This window comes from Schistocerca serialis, chromosome 7 (assembly GCF_023864345.2).
Source record: "Schistocerca serialis cubense isolate TAMUIC-IGC-003099 chromosome 7, iqSchSeri2.2, whole genome shotgun sequence".
Classification (NCBI taxonomy): domain Eukaryota; kingdom Metazoa; phylum Arthropoda; class Insecta; order Orthoptera; family Acrididae; genus Schistocerca; species Schistocerca serialis.
This window is the reverse complement of record NC_064644.1, coordinates 10,859,505-10,878,778: the sequence shown is the minus strand read 5'-3', so window position 1 is coordinate 10,878,778 and position 19,274 is coordinate 10,859,505. Positions and strand designations below refer to the sequence as shown.

The following is a 19,274-nucleotide window of genomic DNA, read 5'->3' as shown; positions in this document are numbered from 1 at the left end:
ATGGAGCTGTGCCATGAATTGCTCAACAGTCCATGGAAGCTGTTCACGAATTGTGTGGTAAGTGCATCATTTCACATAATGGTCACATTCCTTGGCCTGCAAGATCCTCTGATCTTAGTGCGTGTCATTTCTTCCTGTGGGAATATCTTAAAACCAATGTGTTTAAACGCACAGAGTTTAGCACATACAATCCTTCGCCCACAGATCTGTCCATCCTATGTGTCGTGTGTCCTTGCTGGCAGGTTTCTGCAGTCTCCTGCTGCATTACCCATACCAGCTCTTATGCCTCCATTGTGATGTCCGCTGGTGGGGATACTAAAGTTAACATATCTGTTAAGATGGAAGGATGCTTCATCTGACAACAGTAGATTATGAAAATTAGTGTCCTCTTTGAGTTTAGCCAACACCCATTCGCTTAACTCCCTATACGACACAGGGTCCTGTGGATTTAATTGCTGTACAATTTGTAACTTACACACGTGCAACTTTAATTTGTGAAGTATTCTTCATATGCTATGGCACCTAGTCTCTAGTGCAGATGCTTATTGTTAAATGGAGTAGTGAGGGCTCCTCTTGATGGAAACTCGAGCAGCTGCAATGTTCTCTGGGGTAAGTATCATTCAAATCACACCAGGTGGCTCCTTTTTCAAGGCTGAACCAGTGTCTTCAAAATACATACCCATGTTGCAATTGCATGAGTACATGGGCACATCTGTGACATCCTAACTGGTAATGCTGTTGAAATACCCTTTGCACAGCAATCACACGATCATTCTGCATGTAAAACACTCTCACAGAAACCATCACTCAACCGCTGCATGGTTACTAAATGGCAATGTGTTCACAACTACTATACACTGGTTCCAAACATCTACCGGCACTACAGTGTAGAGAACAGTAATGTTCAAAATTTTCCATTTCCCTGCACCATCCTGTATTAGACTGAGCGTGCAATAATATTAATATATGTCAACTCTTGCATCTTCTGAAGTGTAATTATTACATTATTTCCAAATTCTAATAGAATTTCACTAGAATCCTAAATTTTATTCACGAGCTTTTCTAGTTTTTGCCCTGCTTTTAGGTCTGATGCCTGCAAGAGTTCACTATTTGTTCACAAATACCTGAACATTTGATTCTTTCAAGATTCTGAAAATCATTTTGAAGTTCAGAGAACAGCACTACATCTTCCCTATTATCTGCTTGCACTGTCTCTTCCCTATTATCTTCTTGCACTGTGCCTTCATGTTTAATTCATCTAATTTATTCTAAGCTTCTGTAAGCATGGTTCCTACCCATCACCTCATTTTCTGCTTCCATTACTCAATTGCATTTTTCTGACTCTTACCAGTGTGCTCCCTAATGACTCTTTATTAATACATGTGCAGCATCTGTATTACCCCGTTTCGATGTTCACATACATCTATCCTACATCAATTCTTTTTGATTTTTATACACTTTGGCTAATGTCATTTGAGTGCCTCTAATCTTGCCGTTTCCTTTTGATATTTTTCATTATCATTATTTGTTTATCATTATCAATATCCATGGCTGCCTCCTTTTTGCCTTGATCAATATCAATAACTTCTCTACTGCTTCTTTTACACATCACCTGTTTTCAACATGAGTAACTGCTCAAAGTGTCAGTATTCTTAAACTTACCTAGGCTCCAATATTTCACTCCCTCCAATTTCAATTGGTTCTCTGAATTATACTTCCTTTTATGAGAGAGCTTGTCTTACCTTTGTAAGATAAAAGATAAGCACAGAACAATAGTTATGTGGTAATTACAACATACAACAGCATCAGCACAAAGAATATTACAGAATTTCAAGTTTAAAATGCCAGGAATTTTGTCACCGCCAGGAACAGTGGAAAGAATACATAGAGAAAAAGAACTTATAGAAGATTAAAACATAAAATTTTACACCACTCTAGGCCAATTTAGATGCAACAGGATAGAAAGCTATTGAAACTCCTTTTACTTTTTGATAATTTTTGCTGAAATTACAAAATAGATTATTATTTACTACACAAGAATTGTTTGATATCATCTTGATAGCTGTTTTGAACAGAATATATTAAGCAGTGCTTGAGTAATGAGGCTGATTCACATTTTGCAGAAAAATTTTTTCTAGCAGTTTACCAAACAAATTTTAAACAATTTCTTATCAATTCATCTGTAAGTTTGGTTTCCATAACATTTTTTCTGAAAATACTTTCAACTATATAGTATCAAATAAAAAGTTGTAAATACATTGGCAAATGTGTCCATTCATAAATCACGGTGTATTTTCTCCTCTTTGATACGACATGAATACTTCTGAAAGGGAAAAAAGAACCAGTAAACAATTATTTACCTTAAATACATTATGAAATTTTGACAGGGCAGCAAATGAATGTGAGAAACTCTTCGAGCCCAGATTAAGTAATGTTTGCACAAAGACATCAATCTTCAGAGGATTAAATCTCGATTCGCTATCTTCTTCTGGGCATGGATTTGGTAGATCCTTTAGTACATTCAGAACCTCCTCAGGGGTACATTTCTGTCGAATAGAGACTACCAGCTGATGAGCAGCCGTGGTCCCAGGCAGCGACGCTGTGAAATAATGCAAACTCAGATCACTGATATCAGGTTTTCAACAACTTCTAGCCTGGTCAGTCTGCTGAAATGTATCACTCAATTTGTTCACAATAACCAGATTATATTTGCTTCTCTATAGCTTCATAGTCATGAGTAAAATATGCAAAGCATGGAGTATATGAGCATTATTCATAAAGTTCAGCTGGAGAACCACCTTTGGATTGAGTTTGTCAACAACATTGGAAATTAACAACACAAAAGTGAGTGTGATCAAAGCACATATTGTAAAATTCTTATCATTCAATCTATCTCTAATAACCTCTTTGCCCCTAATCTTCTTTCTTTCTTCTTATCATTCAGCTAATTTAATCACAAAAGTAGTAAATAACAGACACCAATAAGTGGAAAGGAAACTACAGTGTTCATGTCCTTGCATCCTGCAGTAGCATGCAAATTTCATGTTGTTAAAAGCATAGTTACTATATCACACTGCAACTTTTCCATTCCAAATAGTTTCCCAATGCCGTACAATTCAACCAAAATTAGTGTACACATGTTCAAAATATTTTTCACATAATAAAAGGAAATACCTAAAGAGATTGTATGTTTATTAACATTTCTGTGATACATTTTGACCCATTGCTTTATTTATGTGTCAGTGAAAAACTAAAAAAAGTTTACTTTATCATCCTGATTATTATTATTATTATTATTATTATTATTATTAATCAGCATTCATATAACTCAAGTACTGATAAAAAAATGAAATTTTCACAAGAATTTAGACAGAATAAATCTCAGTAGTTCATCAAAACATGCATTGTCTCCCAGCATCCCAAATCACTGGCTGAATGGTATGAGGTACAGCAGGAAATATGTGCCTGCGGAGAAGCTCCTTACTGTCAACAAATTTGGAATATTTCAGGTCAGTGCTCTTACAGCAAGAAAAATGAGCCTGGCACTTCACTTAAGTGATAAACATCACAGGAAAAGTGAGCAACAGAGCGCATCACATCAAGATGAGTGAAAGTTTCACAGTGTGGCAGTTGGCCACAGAGTTTCCTCAGAGAAACATGAGCTCACAAGTTCCAGGTTTTCTGCACTTTTTATTTGTAAGTACTTACATAAAAACAGTGTTTGAGTATACCTTAGTGGGACAAATAGCAATGGGTTATGTAACTTTCAGACTGATCTTGATTTTTTTTAAATGTATACAACTAATTTGCCAGCAGATGAAATTTTGGGGATAACATAATTGTATGGCAAGATAAGTTATTCAATAGCAACCAGCCACTAAATTGGTAACATTAATCTGGTACTTGACAACTGTTCTAAAACGTATCTTCAGTGCGGTATCCAATGAATCTTTATGTGGTCTCTCAAATATGATGTAGGCAGGGCCAGTTCATCACAAAAACAAGTGAAATTAATTCTCATTGTGCAATAACTTAACCAATGCATTCTAGGCAGCATGTGGTGCCACAAACAAAATGTTTCTTTACTCCTTCAACACTTAATTATATTTTTAATTGAACACCTAGCAATGTAACACATATTCAATCTTCTTGAGGAAATTTAGTTTATGAAACAGAGAGACTTGAGCAAAGTTGACTATAAAATGTGTAGCATACTCATTCTGGTTCCAGTCACATGTTTAAAACACGTGAGAACATGCCAAAGATAATTACAGTTTGAAGTGATATGAATAATTTTGGCAAATTTTGTTCTGGCAATGTACAACAGGATGCACATTTAGTAATTCCTCCCTCTCACCTACACATACTAGTTTCTTTATCTTTCAAGTGTGAGCTTCTTTCTGAACTAGTAGTTTTCTTTGATATTAACATCACTTAAAATTTACTGCAAAGACAAAATAAACCCCATCCAAGCAAAGTTGTCTTACCCATGTACATTTTTCCCAGTTCTTTAATAGCTCTCCACTGTCTATCAAAGCTCACATCACAAGTCTCAAAATATTAGTGTTTGAATTTTCTCGTGGATTCAATGCAATCCTGCAATCCACTCCACTGCCCTTTCAAGAGTCTTAAAACTAAACAGAACAATAACACAACTAGTGGACTCTTGTCCCTACCCCACCCTCCCCTTGCAAACTTTAGTCAAGATTATGAATAACTTAAATTTCTTCCTGTTTCAAGATATAGTGATTTCCTTGATCCTCCAGCCATTTTGCTTTCAGTTCAACACTGTTTTCAAAATTGTCAACAAAATTTTCCATTGTTTTATAATGGCTCTTTGTGCCAAATCTGTTCATAAACAACATACCTAATACAAAAAGTACAATGTTACTATGTATTTATGAAGTAAATGATACAAGACACAAATAAGCTATCTTTTAACATATTATCTGTATATATTTTGAAACAGCGTAGATGTAGTGTGTGGCACATAGACACACAACAGTACACAGTATTAACTAGCTTTCAGTCTCTGACTCTTCTTTTAGCATAAAGTAGACAGATTTACACACAACCACACAAACACCCGAATGCACATGAGTGCCTTTGTGCGATACATCAATCTTAGTACCGTGTTCTGTAACATGTGTCTATGTGCCACACAACAGTCAGCTAAAGGTGAGTGGTGTCTTTGCTTTACTTTACATACTGATCCATCCACAAATTTCCGTTATTATTACAAATTTCTCTGTCACTTATATTTGTTTGTTTATTCAACAATTTCAAAACATGATATAGAGGCAGCTCCTATTTTGATCTCTCAACACTTGTGCAATACTCCTTTGATCTTTTCATATATGACACTACGAAAATGGTGGGCAGAGGGTGACAAATTATCCCTTCTTTTTGCATTTCTGAGCAGTACTTAAGTAATAACACAGATCTCCTCACACACGATTGAATCAGAAAACTGTTAACAAGTACAATCCAGCATGTTACTCTTCACTGAATACGTTCATGAAAAACCATGGAAATGAGAGATGTAGTCCAATGAAGCATAATATGAGGATGTTCTCAGTACATACAAAAAATTTATAAGTCAATCATGCAAAGTGGATAGTAATGTTTGCTGCCTATGTTGTTTATACCAAGGTCATCACTATGGATATTGGTTAATAGCATTTCACCCTTAATGAAATACAACTGTTATAAAAAAATTAAAAGAATAAATTGTGTAATATTTGATTTCAGTATTAGTATTGAACATTACATTTTCAGACATAAAGTGAATATCTAGAGGTAACATAGAAAAAAAAATAACAGAACAGAAATTAATATCTGCGATTTATGAAAATCTTTACAGGGGTCACACACGACCTACTATATAGTGCTCTTGAAGGGTTTGGAGTTCTCACCAATATGGTCAGAACAAATGAGTTGATGGATATGAGAGACATGGTCAGGTTTGTATTGGTTCATTTAGCCTACAAAACATAGCTGCAGATATGCTCAGGGAATTTAAATGAGCACTGCAAGAAGAAAAGCAACATTGCCATAGTAAAAAGACTGGTGGTTTTATCAGTATGTCAGTTAGATAAGAAAAGGGTTCAGATGCCTCTATGATGGACCTCATGTAAAGAAAGATTTTACGAGAAGACACAGTAGATTAGGACACTTATGGAGGTATTCGTATGAATATGAAATGGTATCCAAAAGTACTCAAAGTTTGAATTTTGTGCACAAATGCTTACAAATGCACTGAAATACTGCTAGGTGTCTTCCCATACATCATTCTTGAATCAGTATGGCAAGTGGCTGTAAGATGAGAGTTTTGGTTAGTTGTCGGTGGGCAAACTTCCATAAATGGACAAAATTTGGCTTACTATGATGACCATTCCAGCTGACCTTCAATTGGAAGACTGGAAAATGTTCAGAAAGGGAAGCATCCGAGTCTCCAGAATCATAGACGGACCTTCAAAGACTTCTGCAACACTTTGGGAATAAGTTAAGGTACATACGAACATATTCTGTCAGACTAATTGACGATGAGAAGCACTGCAGTGAAATTTCTGCCATAACTGTTTCAAGATGATCAGATGCAACATCACATGGAAGTCTGCAGGGAACAGGGAACTTGAACTACATCAAGATAATTCAAACTTTCTTTCAAAAGTTGCTGCAATAGTCATCCTTCACCTCAGTCAAAAAGAGCTCAATAAGCCAGTAAGTCAAGAGTAAAATTACACCCTTGATGACACACACACACACACACACACACACACACACACACACACACACACATTGGGTTGTTCACAAAGGGTTTATGAAATGATAACTAAAGAGTTCTATCACAATGCTGCTAAGTTTGAGAGAGGACAAGAGGATAATACTTCCACAGAGTGGCATACAAATGATGATGTATTCCACCATGACAATGCATGACCACATACAAGCTACATTATTTAGAAAGTTTTGACAAAAACCAGATGACTACTTCTTCTTATCCAAGATCAAAATAAGTTGAAGACGCAAAGATTTGATACAATGGAAGAAATTAAAGTGGAATTGTGAAATGTTCAAAACATCATATCAATGACAGATGTCCAGAATGCATTTCAAAAGAGGCAAAATGTTGGGATGCATATATTCACTTCCAAGGTGGCCATTCTGAGGACAATGGTGCAAAATAAGATCTAAGTAAGACATTATTTTAATTAATATATTTCACAAACTTCTCGATACCACCTTGGTTATGAAAATACTTTCTTGTTGTGGATAGTAATTATCTTTTTCCACTACATAAAACAGGTACCTAATGGACTACATAAATGAAACACCACCTTTTATTTCTTTGTTTCACAGTCTCTTTCACATACTGCTGCTGCATGCACTATACTACACCTTTCCTGTGTCAGGAAGGTCTATACATTTTCAGTTATTTCCTGCTAGAGCATATAATTGTGAATATGAGACAATAATCACATTTCCATGGTTTACAAACACATTGTTATCACAGTCTTTGTCTTGACTGTTATGAATTACTATTCCAACTAATTTTTCAAACATAAGAATGTTTTCTTAATAGTTCTTAAATTATTCTGTATGCCTACTCTTAAAGACGGATGAAGTTAATTTCTTCTTTCAGTCTCTTGTGGTTTACTTTGTAGTACCACCAAATTCTCCTGCTCTCAGCATTCGCCTCATGCCATTATTGATACTGGTTTCCTTAAGTCTTCGCATGTTACAATGTTACAATGTACCACTTCGCCTCTTCATCACAGAACTGTTACAGCATGTGTGATGTTACTAACAAAGTGTCCATAATTGCTTTGAAGCAGAATAAAAATCATGAAAACAGACAGGACATACTTCCCTGTGCCATAGAAGGGCGATACTCTCACAAGAAAAAATATAAAGTGTATAAACATAGTCAGGCTGGATGGGACATAATAACTTTTCAGTCACTGCAGAGTCTTAAATCCAAACTTGTCTTCTCAAACAAGAGTAATACCATGTACATGTATCATGGACTGGGAGCAATGAGAAGCAATATTACACACTAAATTGAAACAGCATGGAGCATTCAAATGTAGAGGCGGAAATGCCTTAAGGAGACGCATATTCAACTTCAACTTTAGCAGTACATTCATCAGCTTCTCGATGAAAAGTTGCTCCAACATTAGTGGCAAGTAGCTCTTTGTCACAAACAAAATCTGTGGACTTCATCATGGAATACCTAGGCAAAGAATTGAGGGAAAATTTCTGTGAGACAGAAATCCAGGTAACTTACTGGCAGACATAAAATTATTTAATATGAGGGTGCAATATTTTCAGTTGTTGCTCACAGAAATTCAAAATATCTTAATGTACATCACAAAACATTGTTCTGCAGTCCTCCACATGGTCTGCAGGTAACTAAAGAGAAAGGCCTCAGGTGTGCAAGCACACAGCAACATGTAAAGCTGAACAGAATGCATGGTCGCACAGTGGAACAAGCATTGTTCCCACCACGATGGAATTAGTACGTGCAGTGTGTGGAAAGATGCAAGAGCAGCTGACATGCAGCAGAATGGAGGTCATTACAAGAAGAAAATGTGTCAAAAAGAATTTCTTTCATTTTATTCCAAAGCGAATAACTCAAAATAAGATTTGCTTTTGTCATTACAGTGTCGCAACAAAAACTGCAGTAAAAAATCACATTCACTTGTCTTCTGCTTACATGCAAATGGCTTTTTCTTTCTAAATGACGTAATACTTTATATAGTTATTTGAATACATTAATGATTAATTTTGGTTGCATTTACTTAAAAAGAACTACATAAAATATGATTTACCAGCCTAATAATCCAAAGGCACATAATACCATAAAAATGAATTTTCATATCAATTATATATGAACACAGCATTACAAATTTAGTATACCTATCATTAACAGTTATAAATTGGTTTTACAATGGGCACAGTTCTGAGATACAAATAAAGAACAATTGAAAGACTGATCAACAAATGTAACTGCAATGAAAACTGGATGAATGTCTCATCTGGGCAGCGAATACTGTTGCCATGTGCTGGAAGATTTCTGCTTGCCTTTATGCCCTTAAAAAGTTTTGGAACATATTTCCACAGTATATTAAATGTAAATCTGTGCAAACACTCATTTTAGCAAACCTCCACTAGCATGATGTAATGCAACATGGCACGAGTAGCGAAAACACAAGACAGTTAGAAGTCACCTTCAACGCTTGTGTGCTTTGCTCAGCAACATTCATAGATATGATCATGTCAGTATCTCATACACCTAGTTATGGTCATTGTCGCCAGATGAGTTATGTGACTACCATATGCTAAGTGTACTTTACTGGCTCCTCATTGCACAATCAACCAAGTACCTCACATCAAGGTCTAACACCTTTCATCTCATCATAACTGAAACAGAAGGTCCCACTTACCTAGTATCCTAGCTGTGCTCATCATAAAACATAACATTTGCAGACTCCTTCACTGTCACTGCTGCATGCCTTTGGAACATGCTGCGCTACACATTGCACACAATTCAATGCCCCACTACTTTCAAGAAGAAGTTGAGGCATTTCCTTTTGTCACAATTTTCCCAAAAATTAACATGTATGGCCAACTTGTCCTCTGTCAAACAGTGAAGCCAATGCTACTATCTTGTCCCAGTTAAGTGCCTTTCTCTATGAGCCACGTCACCTTCTCTTCCCCTATATTCATTAACTGTGTCTTATCACATTCCTCTTTCCCTCCATCCTCCACCCCTTTCTCATAGCACTCATAATTTAAAAGCTCCCTTACTGTAATTTATAATTATTGTTGTACTTATCATGTAGGAATATTAACAGAGCATGTGTGTTTTTTCAGATGTACTTCTGCAACTTTTTAATTTCTAAATGTAGTATAGCATGCTTACCATAATGTAAATAAAAATAATCCATTTTTGAAAATTTAATTGGATATATAAAATAATCTACCCACCAAGTAGCAGCAGCAGAAAACACATATAAGGATACAGGAATTTGCAGGCTTTCAGAGCCAGTGGCTCCTCCTCCTGGCAGAAGGGTTGAAGGGGAAGGAAGGGGGCAAAGGGAAAGGACTGGCGAGGTTTAGGAAATGTGGAGAGCTCGGAAAAGTCACTCAGAAGCCCAAGTCAGGGAAGACCTACCTTCTGATCCCGTCTAGTCCTGGGCAACTTTTCCAAACTCTCCCCATTTTCTAAACCTCGTCAGTCATTTTTCTTTGCTCTTCTTCATTCCCCTTCAACCCTTTTACTAGGACGAGCAGCCACTGTCTCCGAAAGCTTGCAAATTCCAATATCTTTACTTGTGTGTTCTCCAGCTGCCACTTTGTGAGTAGATTTCTTTATATGTCCAGTTACACTATATTACTATAATAGCACTGTTGTAAGATGTGTACAATGCCTAGTTAGATGTAAGAGAAGGGCTGATGGCCCCAATCTTGCTATGTTAAATATACAAATAAATAACTCTCGGTAATCGAAACAAGGCCCCCGGAGTAGACAACATTCCATTAGAACTACTGACAGACTTGGGAGAGCCAGTCCTGACAAAACTCTACCATCTGGTGAGCAAGATGTATGAGACAGGCGAAATACCCTCAGACTTCAGGAAGAATATAATAATTCCAATCCCAAAGAAGGCAGGTGTTGACAGATGTGAAAATTACCAAACTATCATTTAATAAGTCACAGCTGCAAAATACTAACACGAATTCTTTACAGACGAATGGAAAAACTGATAGAAGCTGACCTCGGGGAAGATCAGTTTGGATTCAGTAGAAATGTTGGAAAACGTGAGGCAATACTGACCCTACGACTTACCTTAGAAGAAAGATTAAGGAAAGGCAAACATATGTTTCTAGCTTTTGTAGACTTGGAGAAAGCTTTTGACAATGTTGATTGGAATACTCTCTTTCAAATTCTGAAGGTGGCAGGGGCAAAATACAGAGAGCGAAAGGCTATTTACAATTTGTACAGAAACCAGATGGTAGTTATAAGAGTTGAGGGGTATGAAAGGGAAGCAGTGGTTGGGAAGGGAGTAAGACAGGGTCATAGCCTCTCCCCGATGCTATTCAATCTGTATATTGAGCAAGCAGTGAAGGAAACAAAAGAAAAATTCAGAGTAGGTATTAAAATCCATGGAGAAGAAATAAAAACTTTGAGGTTCGCCGATGACATTGTAATTCTATCAGAAACAGCAAAGGACTTGGAAGAGCAGTTCAACGGAATGGACAGTGTCTTGAAAGGAGAGTATAAGATGAACATCAACAAAAGCAAAACGAGGATAATGGAATGTAGTCGAATTAAGTTGGGTGATGCTGAGGGAATTAGATTAGGAAATGAGACACTTAAAGTAATAAAGGAGTTTTGCTAATTAGGGAGTAAAATAACTGATGATGGTCGAAGTAGAGAGGATATAAAATGTAGACTGGCAATGGCAAGGAAATCGTTTCTGAAGAAGAGAAATTTGTTAACATCGAGTATAGATTTAAGTGTCAGGGAGTCGTTTCTGAAAGTATTTGTATGGAGTGTAGCCATGTATGGAAGTGAAACATGGACGATAACCAGTTTGGACAAGAAGAGAATAGAAGCTTTCAAAATGTGGTGCTACAGAAGAATGCTGAAGATTAGATGGGTAGATCACATAACTAATGAGGAGGTATTGAATAGGATTGGGGAGAAGAGGAGTTTGTGGCACAACTTGACTAGAAGAAGGGATCGGTTGGTAGGACATATTCTGAGGCATCAAGGGATCACCAATTTAGTACTGGAGGGCAGCGTGGAGGGTAAAAATCATAGAGGGAGACCAAGAGATGAATACACTAAGCAGATTCAGAAGGATGTAGGCTGCAGTAGGTACTGGGAGATGAAGCTTGCACAGGATAGAGTAGCATGGGGAGCTGCATCAAACCAGTCTCAGGACTGAAGACCACAACAACAACAACAACAACAACAACAACGTTTATGGTTCATGAGAAGTGAACGATTGAAAGAATGTACATAAAAACTTTCTTGCCTGAAATTAAATAAAATGGTCATCAAGCCAAAGGCTGGCTCAAAACACTACAATGTTTCCGCTTGCACAATGGAGCTGGTATGTCCTTGCCTTCCTCCAACCTGTTACTGAGTGCTCTATGGTTTAACAAGGAACTGTAATCATGGTGGAACTTGGAAGTTTCTCATACACGAAACAGTGTCACAGGTGATAGTGGCAACTAGAGATGGGAAAAATCTTATACAAGACATGAATAATCTCCAAACCTTTGGATTTATAGTTCTGAAAATCCGTCACCAGCTACCAGGCCATAAGACAACATACATTAACATTTCCTAATTTAAATGAAATGCTACATCTCTTTAATCAGCGTTGTGGGTAAAATCTTCTCAGGTATTGTTGAAAGGAAAGTGCGAGTATTAGTTGAGGACCAATTGGATGAAAATCAGTGTGGGTTTAGGTCTCTTAGAGGTTGTCAGGACCAGATCTTTAGCTTACGGCAAATAATGGAGAAGTTTTATGAGTGGAACAGGGAATTGTATCTATGCTTTATAGATCTAGAAAAGGCACATGACCGGGTTCATAGGAGGAAGTTATTGTCTGTTCTACGAGATTATGGAATAGGAGGCAAACTTTTGCAAGCAATTAAAGGTCTTTACAAGGATAGTCAGGCAGCAGTTAGAGTTGACGGTAAATTGAGTTCATGGTTCAGAGTAGTTTCAGGGGTAAGATAAGGCTGCAACCTGTCTCCACTGTTGTTCATATTATTTATGGATCATATGTTGAAAACAATAGACTGGCTGGGTTAGATTAAGATATGTGAACACAAAATAAGCAGTCTTGCATATGCGGATGACTTAGTTGTGATGGCAGATTCGATTGAAAGTTTGCAAAGTAATATTTCAGAGCTAGATCAGAAATGTAAGGAGTATGGTATGAAGATTAGCTTCTCCAAAACGAAAGTAATGTCACTGAGAAAGAAATATAAACCAGTTGAGTGTCAAATAGGAGGAACAAAATTAGAACAGGTGGACGGTTTCAAGTACTTAGGATGCATATTCTCACAGGATGGCAACATAGTGAAAGAACTGGAAGCGAGGTGTAGCAAAGCTAATGCAGTGAGCGCTCAGCTACGATCTACTCTCCTCTGCAAGAAGGAAGTCAGTACCAAGACTAAGTTATCTGTGCACCGTTCAATCTTTCGACCAACTTTGTTGTATGGGAGCAAAAGCTGGGTGGATTCAGGTTACCTTATCAACAAGGTTGAGGTTACGGATATGAAAGTAGCTAGGATGATTGCAGGTACTAGTAGATGGGAACAATGGCAGGAGGGTGTCCACAATGAGGAAATCAAAGAAAAACTGGGAATGAACTCTATAGATGTAGCAGTCAGGGCGAACAGGCTTAGGTGGTGGGGTCATGTTACACGCATGGGAGAAGCAAGGTTACCCAAGAGACTCATGGTTTCAGCAGTAGAGGGTAGGAGGAGTCGGGGCAGACCAAGGAGAAGGTACCTGGATTCGGTTAAGAATGATTTTGAAGTAATAGGCTTAACATCAGAAGAGGCACCAATGTTAGCAGTGAATAGGGGATCATGGAGGAATTTTATAAGGGGGGCTATGCTCCAGACTGAACGCTGAAAGGCATAATCAGTCTTAAATGATGATGATGATGCTCTATGACAATATAAACCCAGTATTTTCATCTTTTATTCTGAACAAAGAAACATCAGCCTTGAGTTCTCCTAGATGTTCTGTAGCTGACAAAGACAATAGGTAATAAATAATGAAACACTAAAAGGAAATAACAGCATGTAATCTGTTGCATTTTTTAGTCAATAATTTTGCTGAAATATTTTAAATTGCACTGAGTGAATAGTACAACTTACCATTATCATTTTTTTTCAAGTGATGTGAAGATACAGTATGACATGTATTTACAACAACACATATAAAATAAGATGAATAACATTACAAGGAGAAATGGAGAGTTCTATTTAACACTGTCCTCAGAGTCTTTTGCTGTGGCATGCTTTAAATCTTCTCGGTTTATGAGCCGTGTCATTTTGAATAAAACACTTGAGATTTCAATAGCTAGCTTCACCATCATCATCAGCAGTTGAAATCAATGACTGCTGAAGCAGGCATGGTGTCTGCTTGTATAAATGTAATGGCAGCATCTGGAACCTTCCACAGAGAGCTGGAACAGCACATGTGTGGAAGACAAGTTGGGCAGCTCTTAGCAGTTATGTCCAATTGCAGAACTAAGTGACATCACATGGTGTGAGTCGCTGGCACACATTTGAGACTGCCACTCCTGTGTCCCTATAAGCATCAAGCCTATGTCTTTACTTTCATTCAATATCCAAAGCAAATACCCCTGCCCTACTAAATGTGTACCTCTGGTCTTTGCTAAAACTGTTGCCGTTTATTGTAATTTTAATTTAAAAAATCCCAGTATGATGGCATCTGAGCCAAAACTCTTGTTTATTCAAATTGTATTTTATCCCTGTTTTCTAGACAATGTTCTGTCATGGCTGGCATCTCACGTTCCCCTTGTGGGATATGTCATGCATGCAGTGCACAATGCTTGGCAACAGTATGGATAGTTTGACCTACGTAAATGCTACCACATTCACCGGAGACACCACACTCGCCAGAAACTCGAAGACCTAGGGAGTCTTTAACAGGGCATGGCATTTCTCTTTATCTTGGAAGCAAGCCCCAACACTGGTCTCTGTTCACGTATCTTCAGTATGTGCCCTACCTTGCTAATAGTTGCTCGACAGCATGGAATGAATTCAGCTGGTTTGGCCCCTTCCACCGATTTCTTTCATCAGTGGCACTTGAAAACTTTAGCAATTTCTCCCTTATTTTAACCATTTTCTCTGAACATGTGCTTCAAATGCCGACATTCAGATTCTAGATGGTCATTGTCAGAAATAATTTTGCACTGCGTACTAACATGTTTAGTACCACTTTCTTGTGTGCAGGGTCGTGTAAACTGTTGCCGTTTAAGTACTAGTCAGTGTACGTAGATTTCCTGTAAACTGAATGACCTCCTGCCTTCCATTCAACTAAAACATCCAAGAACAAAAGCTTGCTATCCTTCTCCAACATACAGTAAATTTGTTTGGATGGACACCATTCATGAGGGTGAGGCCATATCAAGAAGGTGTTGTCAGTATATCGTAGGGAGCGAGATGGACGCAACCTTGCAGAGTTCAGAGTTTGCTCCTCAAAGTGCTCCACAAAAAAGTTCGCGATGTCTGGACACAGTGGTATCCCATGGTTGTGCCATATGTCATCTCATAATATTCCCTACAGTGCAGAAAGTGTGTTGTCATTAAGGCATGGTAGAACAGGCTGACGATCTCAAGTGGAAACCGTTTGGTCTAAAGATCCAGCGTTTCTTATACCGGCACACTCGTAAAAAGTGATACTGTGTCCAGATAGATGATATGTTATTTTGACCTATCTTGATTTTCCTGAATATCTCAATAAGTTAACAACATGATGTCCACAGTGCCCCAGTTTGGGTGCTAATAACCCTGTCAGATCTTTTTGCCAATTTGTAGGTGGGTGAACTGATTGCAGTAACTCCCCATTAATGACAACACGGGTCATCGAGTTCCTCGTGTGTGTGGTGTCCCCTGTGAATGTGGTAGCATTTACATAGGTCAAACAACTTGCATTGTTGTTGAGTGTTGTGCAGAGCACTCACGACATATCAAACAACTGAAACATGAGAAGGCAGCTGTAGCTGAAAGTCCCCTAGAAAATGGGCATAAAATAAAACATGATAAAACAGGAGTTTTGACTCATATACTATCATACTGCAATTCTGCTATCAAAGAGGCTGCCAAATTAGAATAAACAGCAACAATTTCAACAGAGACCAGGGATACATACTTAGTAGTGCATGGGGGTGGACTTTGGACATTGAGTGAAAGCAAAGACATTTGCTTAATGCTTGTAGAGACACGGGAGTGGCAGTTTTAAATGTGGTGCCAGTTGCTCATGCCATGTGACATTACTCGGTCCAGCAGAGGGACAGAAGTGCTAGGAGATGACCAACTAACCTTTCGCACAAATGCCACTCTGGCCCTCTGTGGAAGGTACCAGAGGCTGCCATAACATCTATATAAGAGGAACACTGTGCCAGCCCCAGCAGTCAGTGATTTCAACTCCTGATGACGAAGGTGGAGACAGCTCGACTGTTTATTCAAAATGATGTGGCTTGATACCAAGAAGATATTACTCATCCATTTAACACTGACTGAATTAATATGATATGATGTCTATGCAGGTAACACTGGTAACATCTCACCTCCTCAATACGAGGTGTAATGGCAGTCGCCACTATGCTTCTCCTGGACGTGTTGTCCTGTACCGATCAGTGGCAACAAAATCGTATGACGGCAACAATCAACATCACGGCTGGGATGACAGGCCAATTAGATGGCCAGACAGACAACAGCCGGAGCCACACAAATATGCTCTACACAACCGTGATGATGGAATCCTGTTCAGGTGGAACTACGATGTCAACAGACCAATTCATCCAACTACCACACACGAAGAGGATCACCATTACAACACACCATCATTACCATACATGCAATATGAGCAAACAAATGCAAGACATCCTGCGTTTCAACTAGTGAACTCTGAGCATCGATTTGGAAATCCACAAATTGTTCATCATTTACATCACCATCACCACTATTATGACACATCTATTAATCCTCTGAACGCAAATTTTGGGCGAGGAGAAAACCTCAGCCAACCAATAGAACCAGAAATTTTGTACAAACATATATTTCAGTTGAGTAAGAGTCATCATGAAAACAACCAGCAAAGTTCAAATCTGGCACTCCAAACTGCAACTGTAATGCCAAGATCTAAGGAAAAGACAAACATCACTCCAGAGATTCCACCATTCAGACCTTCACCACAGCTGCACCAGTTCTCAGAGCCTGATCCACTTTTTCATCCTAACAAATCAGTATTTCTAACACATCCTACACCTACGACAACTGAGCCTTCTGCAAGCATTACGAGTACAACAGAAAAACCAAAAGTGATCAATATATATCCTGATTCAATTAACGCTCAGCTTCCACCATCAGAAAGCCACATTGACACTGTTATACCTTATATTTCGGCAGCAGCAGCAACTGCCAGCAAGGCATCGGCTGCCAGTACAACTCAAAGGGTAACTTATACATCAGCTGAAGAAAGTTATATTACAGATGCTCTCTCTACCACAATGCACATGGCAGCAGAGACAACAACTGCTGAAAATGATTTTATGGAACAAATGGTAATGTTTCAACCACATATGTTACAAGAACCTAGTATACTTTCTCCAGAATCTTTGTCACAACATCATTCTAACAATTCAGAATCTTCACAGCAAGTGGTTATGCCAGTAACTTCAAGCACAATACAACTGAACAGCCAATTACAAAAAATTATCCACCAATCTGATGAGACAGCACCACCAGATGATACCGACTCACCAATTACAGTTGTAACTTCATCACAAAGTGAATCTGATACTTCAACAAACAACTCTGACAACGTAACAGTGATACAAAAATCTGACAACAATGATAATCCAAAAGGAATTGAAAGTACTATCACAATTCTCAGTAAGGTCAAAAAGGAAAGTGGAAATAATGTTACGATACTCACAAAAGTTAACATGCAGTCTAGTGCAGCAACTATGGAAAAAACACAGCTGAGCAGACATCATTTGATCCCTCTCATAATACAGAAAGATGAGTCACCTCATAATGTGACAGTTGATTTCAACAGTGCTTCACATGTTAACACAAATATGGGCAAAAGAAAACCAGCTGAAACCATATTCATTGCACCACAAATGACATATCAACATGGAGTGGAAATAGCACATAAAGAACCGGAAACAAATGACGATCTAACTACAGTGCATCCAACAATACCAGATTACCAAACTGAAGATCAAGTCCATGGAAAGGCTAAACTTTACGAAGACATTCCACAGGAGATGAACTGACTCAATTAATAACCCGTCAAATACTAAACATTCAAACACATGATTTTATATGTGAAGATTTCTCTGTAAAGTGGTATTTATACACCTTATAACAAAAAATAGTTTTAGTAAATAGTTTTAGTAAAGCTAACATAGTAAACAAACAATGTTAAGTCATAAATAAAAAAATCTTTATACTGCCATGAAACATCATTAACTCCTGTAAATATGTGGGATATTAAATTAGTAATAGAAACAGAAAAACATACTAGGGTCTTTTTTGTTTCTGTGTGTGCATTTTCTTTTTCTCCAGCCGACATGAATATGAATGCATATATGTTTGTACTCTTAACAACGTATATAGCCTGCAATTATCGGTTTACAGTAGGATATTAACAATATCAATATTTTGACTAAGATATTGAGCTGACACAAATCATTCTTACAAAATTTTGTAAATGCTTTTTGTTTAACACTCCATAGGAAGCAAGCTACAGTTACACCCACCAAGCCATTACAGCTAAACTGAAAAATAGAGGAAGAAATTGTACTAATCACACATTGCAACTGCTAAGAGAGATTTTTTAAAATGGCTAGTGAGTGGCAGGTAAGTAACCAGATTGTTAGCACATAATATGACTTTCTCACATGAAATTTTCAGTACGTGCAAAAGAGTTTGTTTGATATCAAGAGGCAACGTCGAATGTTTCTCATTCTAACACTGTATTCACCAACAATGTGAAGAAACAGGAAGTAGGAAGGGGGGTGTGGGGGGGGGGATGTGAGAAATGGATAAAATTGTGAACTGGAAATTTTTGATATGCGATTTTTCTGATTAATTTCATCACAGAAGCAACATTAGTTGGAGATAAAGAGTAGTCAATTTGAGTAGGACTTACTAAAAGGGCCAGTCACTTTTGATTATGACAAACTGATCAGTTCTCCATGCCAACAAAAAGGTTGAGAATGGAGAAAATGTGGTTCTGAGAACTTGCACCGTGTGTCTTCTCTTGGAAAGGGAATGGAGAACTTTTCAGGGATGTGGAAGGTGTATACCAAATAGATATACTTTTGCCAACAAGTAGGACATGTGTACCTACAATCTCTATGGGGGACAGATAGATCTCTTGTGCGCCCCCCCCCCCCCACACACACACGCACACACACACACACGCACACACACACACGCACGCACACACGCACGCACACACGCACACACAC

At 37.9% G+C, this 19,274-nt stretch overlaps 2 protein-coding genes across 2 annotated transcripts in view; one reads left to right on the top strand and one right to left on the bottom strand.

Annotated features, from left to right (window-relative positions):
* LOC126412448 (nuclear cap-binding protein subunit 1) overlaps nt 1-19,274 on the bottom strand; it is a 176,530-nt gene that overhangs the window by 49,893 nt on the left and 107,363 nt on the right. Inside the window, exon 12 of the mRNA XM_050082054.1 lies at nt 2,361-2,599. Coding sequence (XP_049938011.1) covers nt 2,361-2,599 — 239 coding nt within the window. The remainder of the gene's footprint in view (nt 1-2,360; nt 2,600-19,274) is intronic.
* Nucleotides 3,644-18,174, top strand: LOC126412449 (uncharacterized). The gene is made up of 2 exons (XM_050082055.1): nt 3,644-3,696; nt 16,338-18,174. Exons 1-2 carry the CDS (start codon nt 3,658-3,660, stop codon nt 18,072-18,074), a joined length of 1,776 nt encoding a protein of 591 aa, XP_049938012.1. The 5' UTR covers nt 3,644-3,657; the 3' UTR covers nt 18,075-18,174.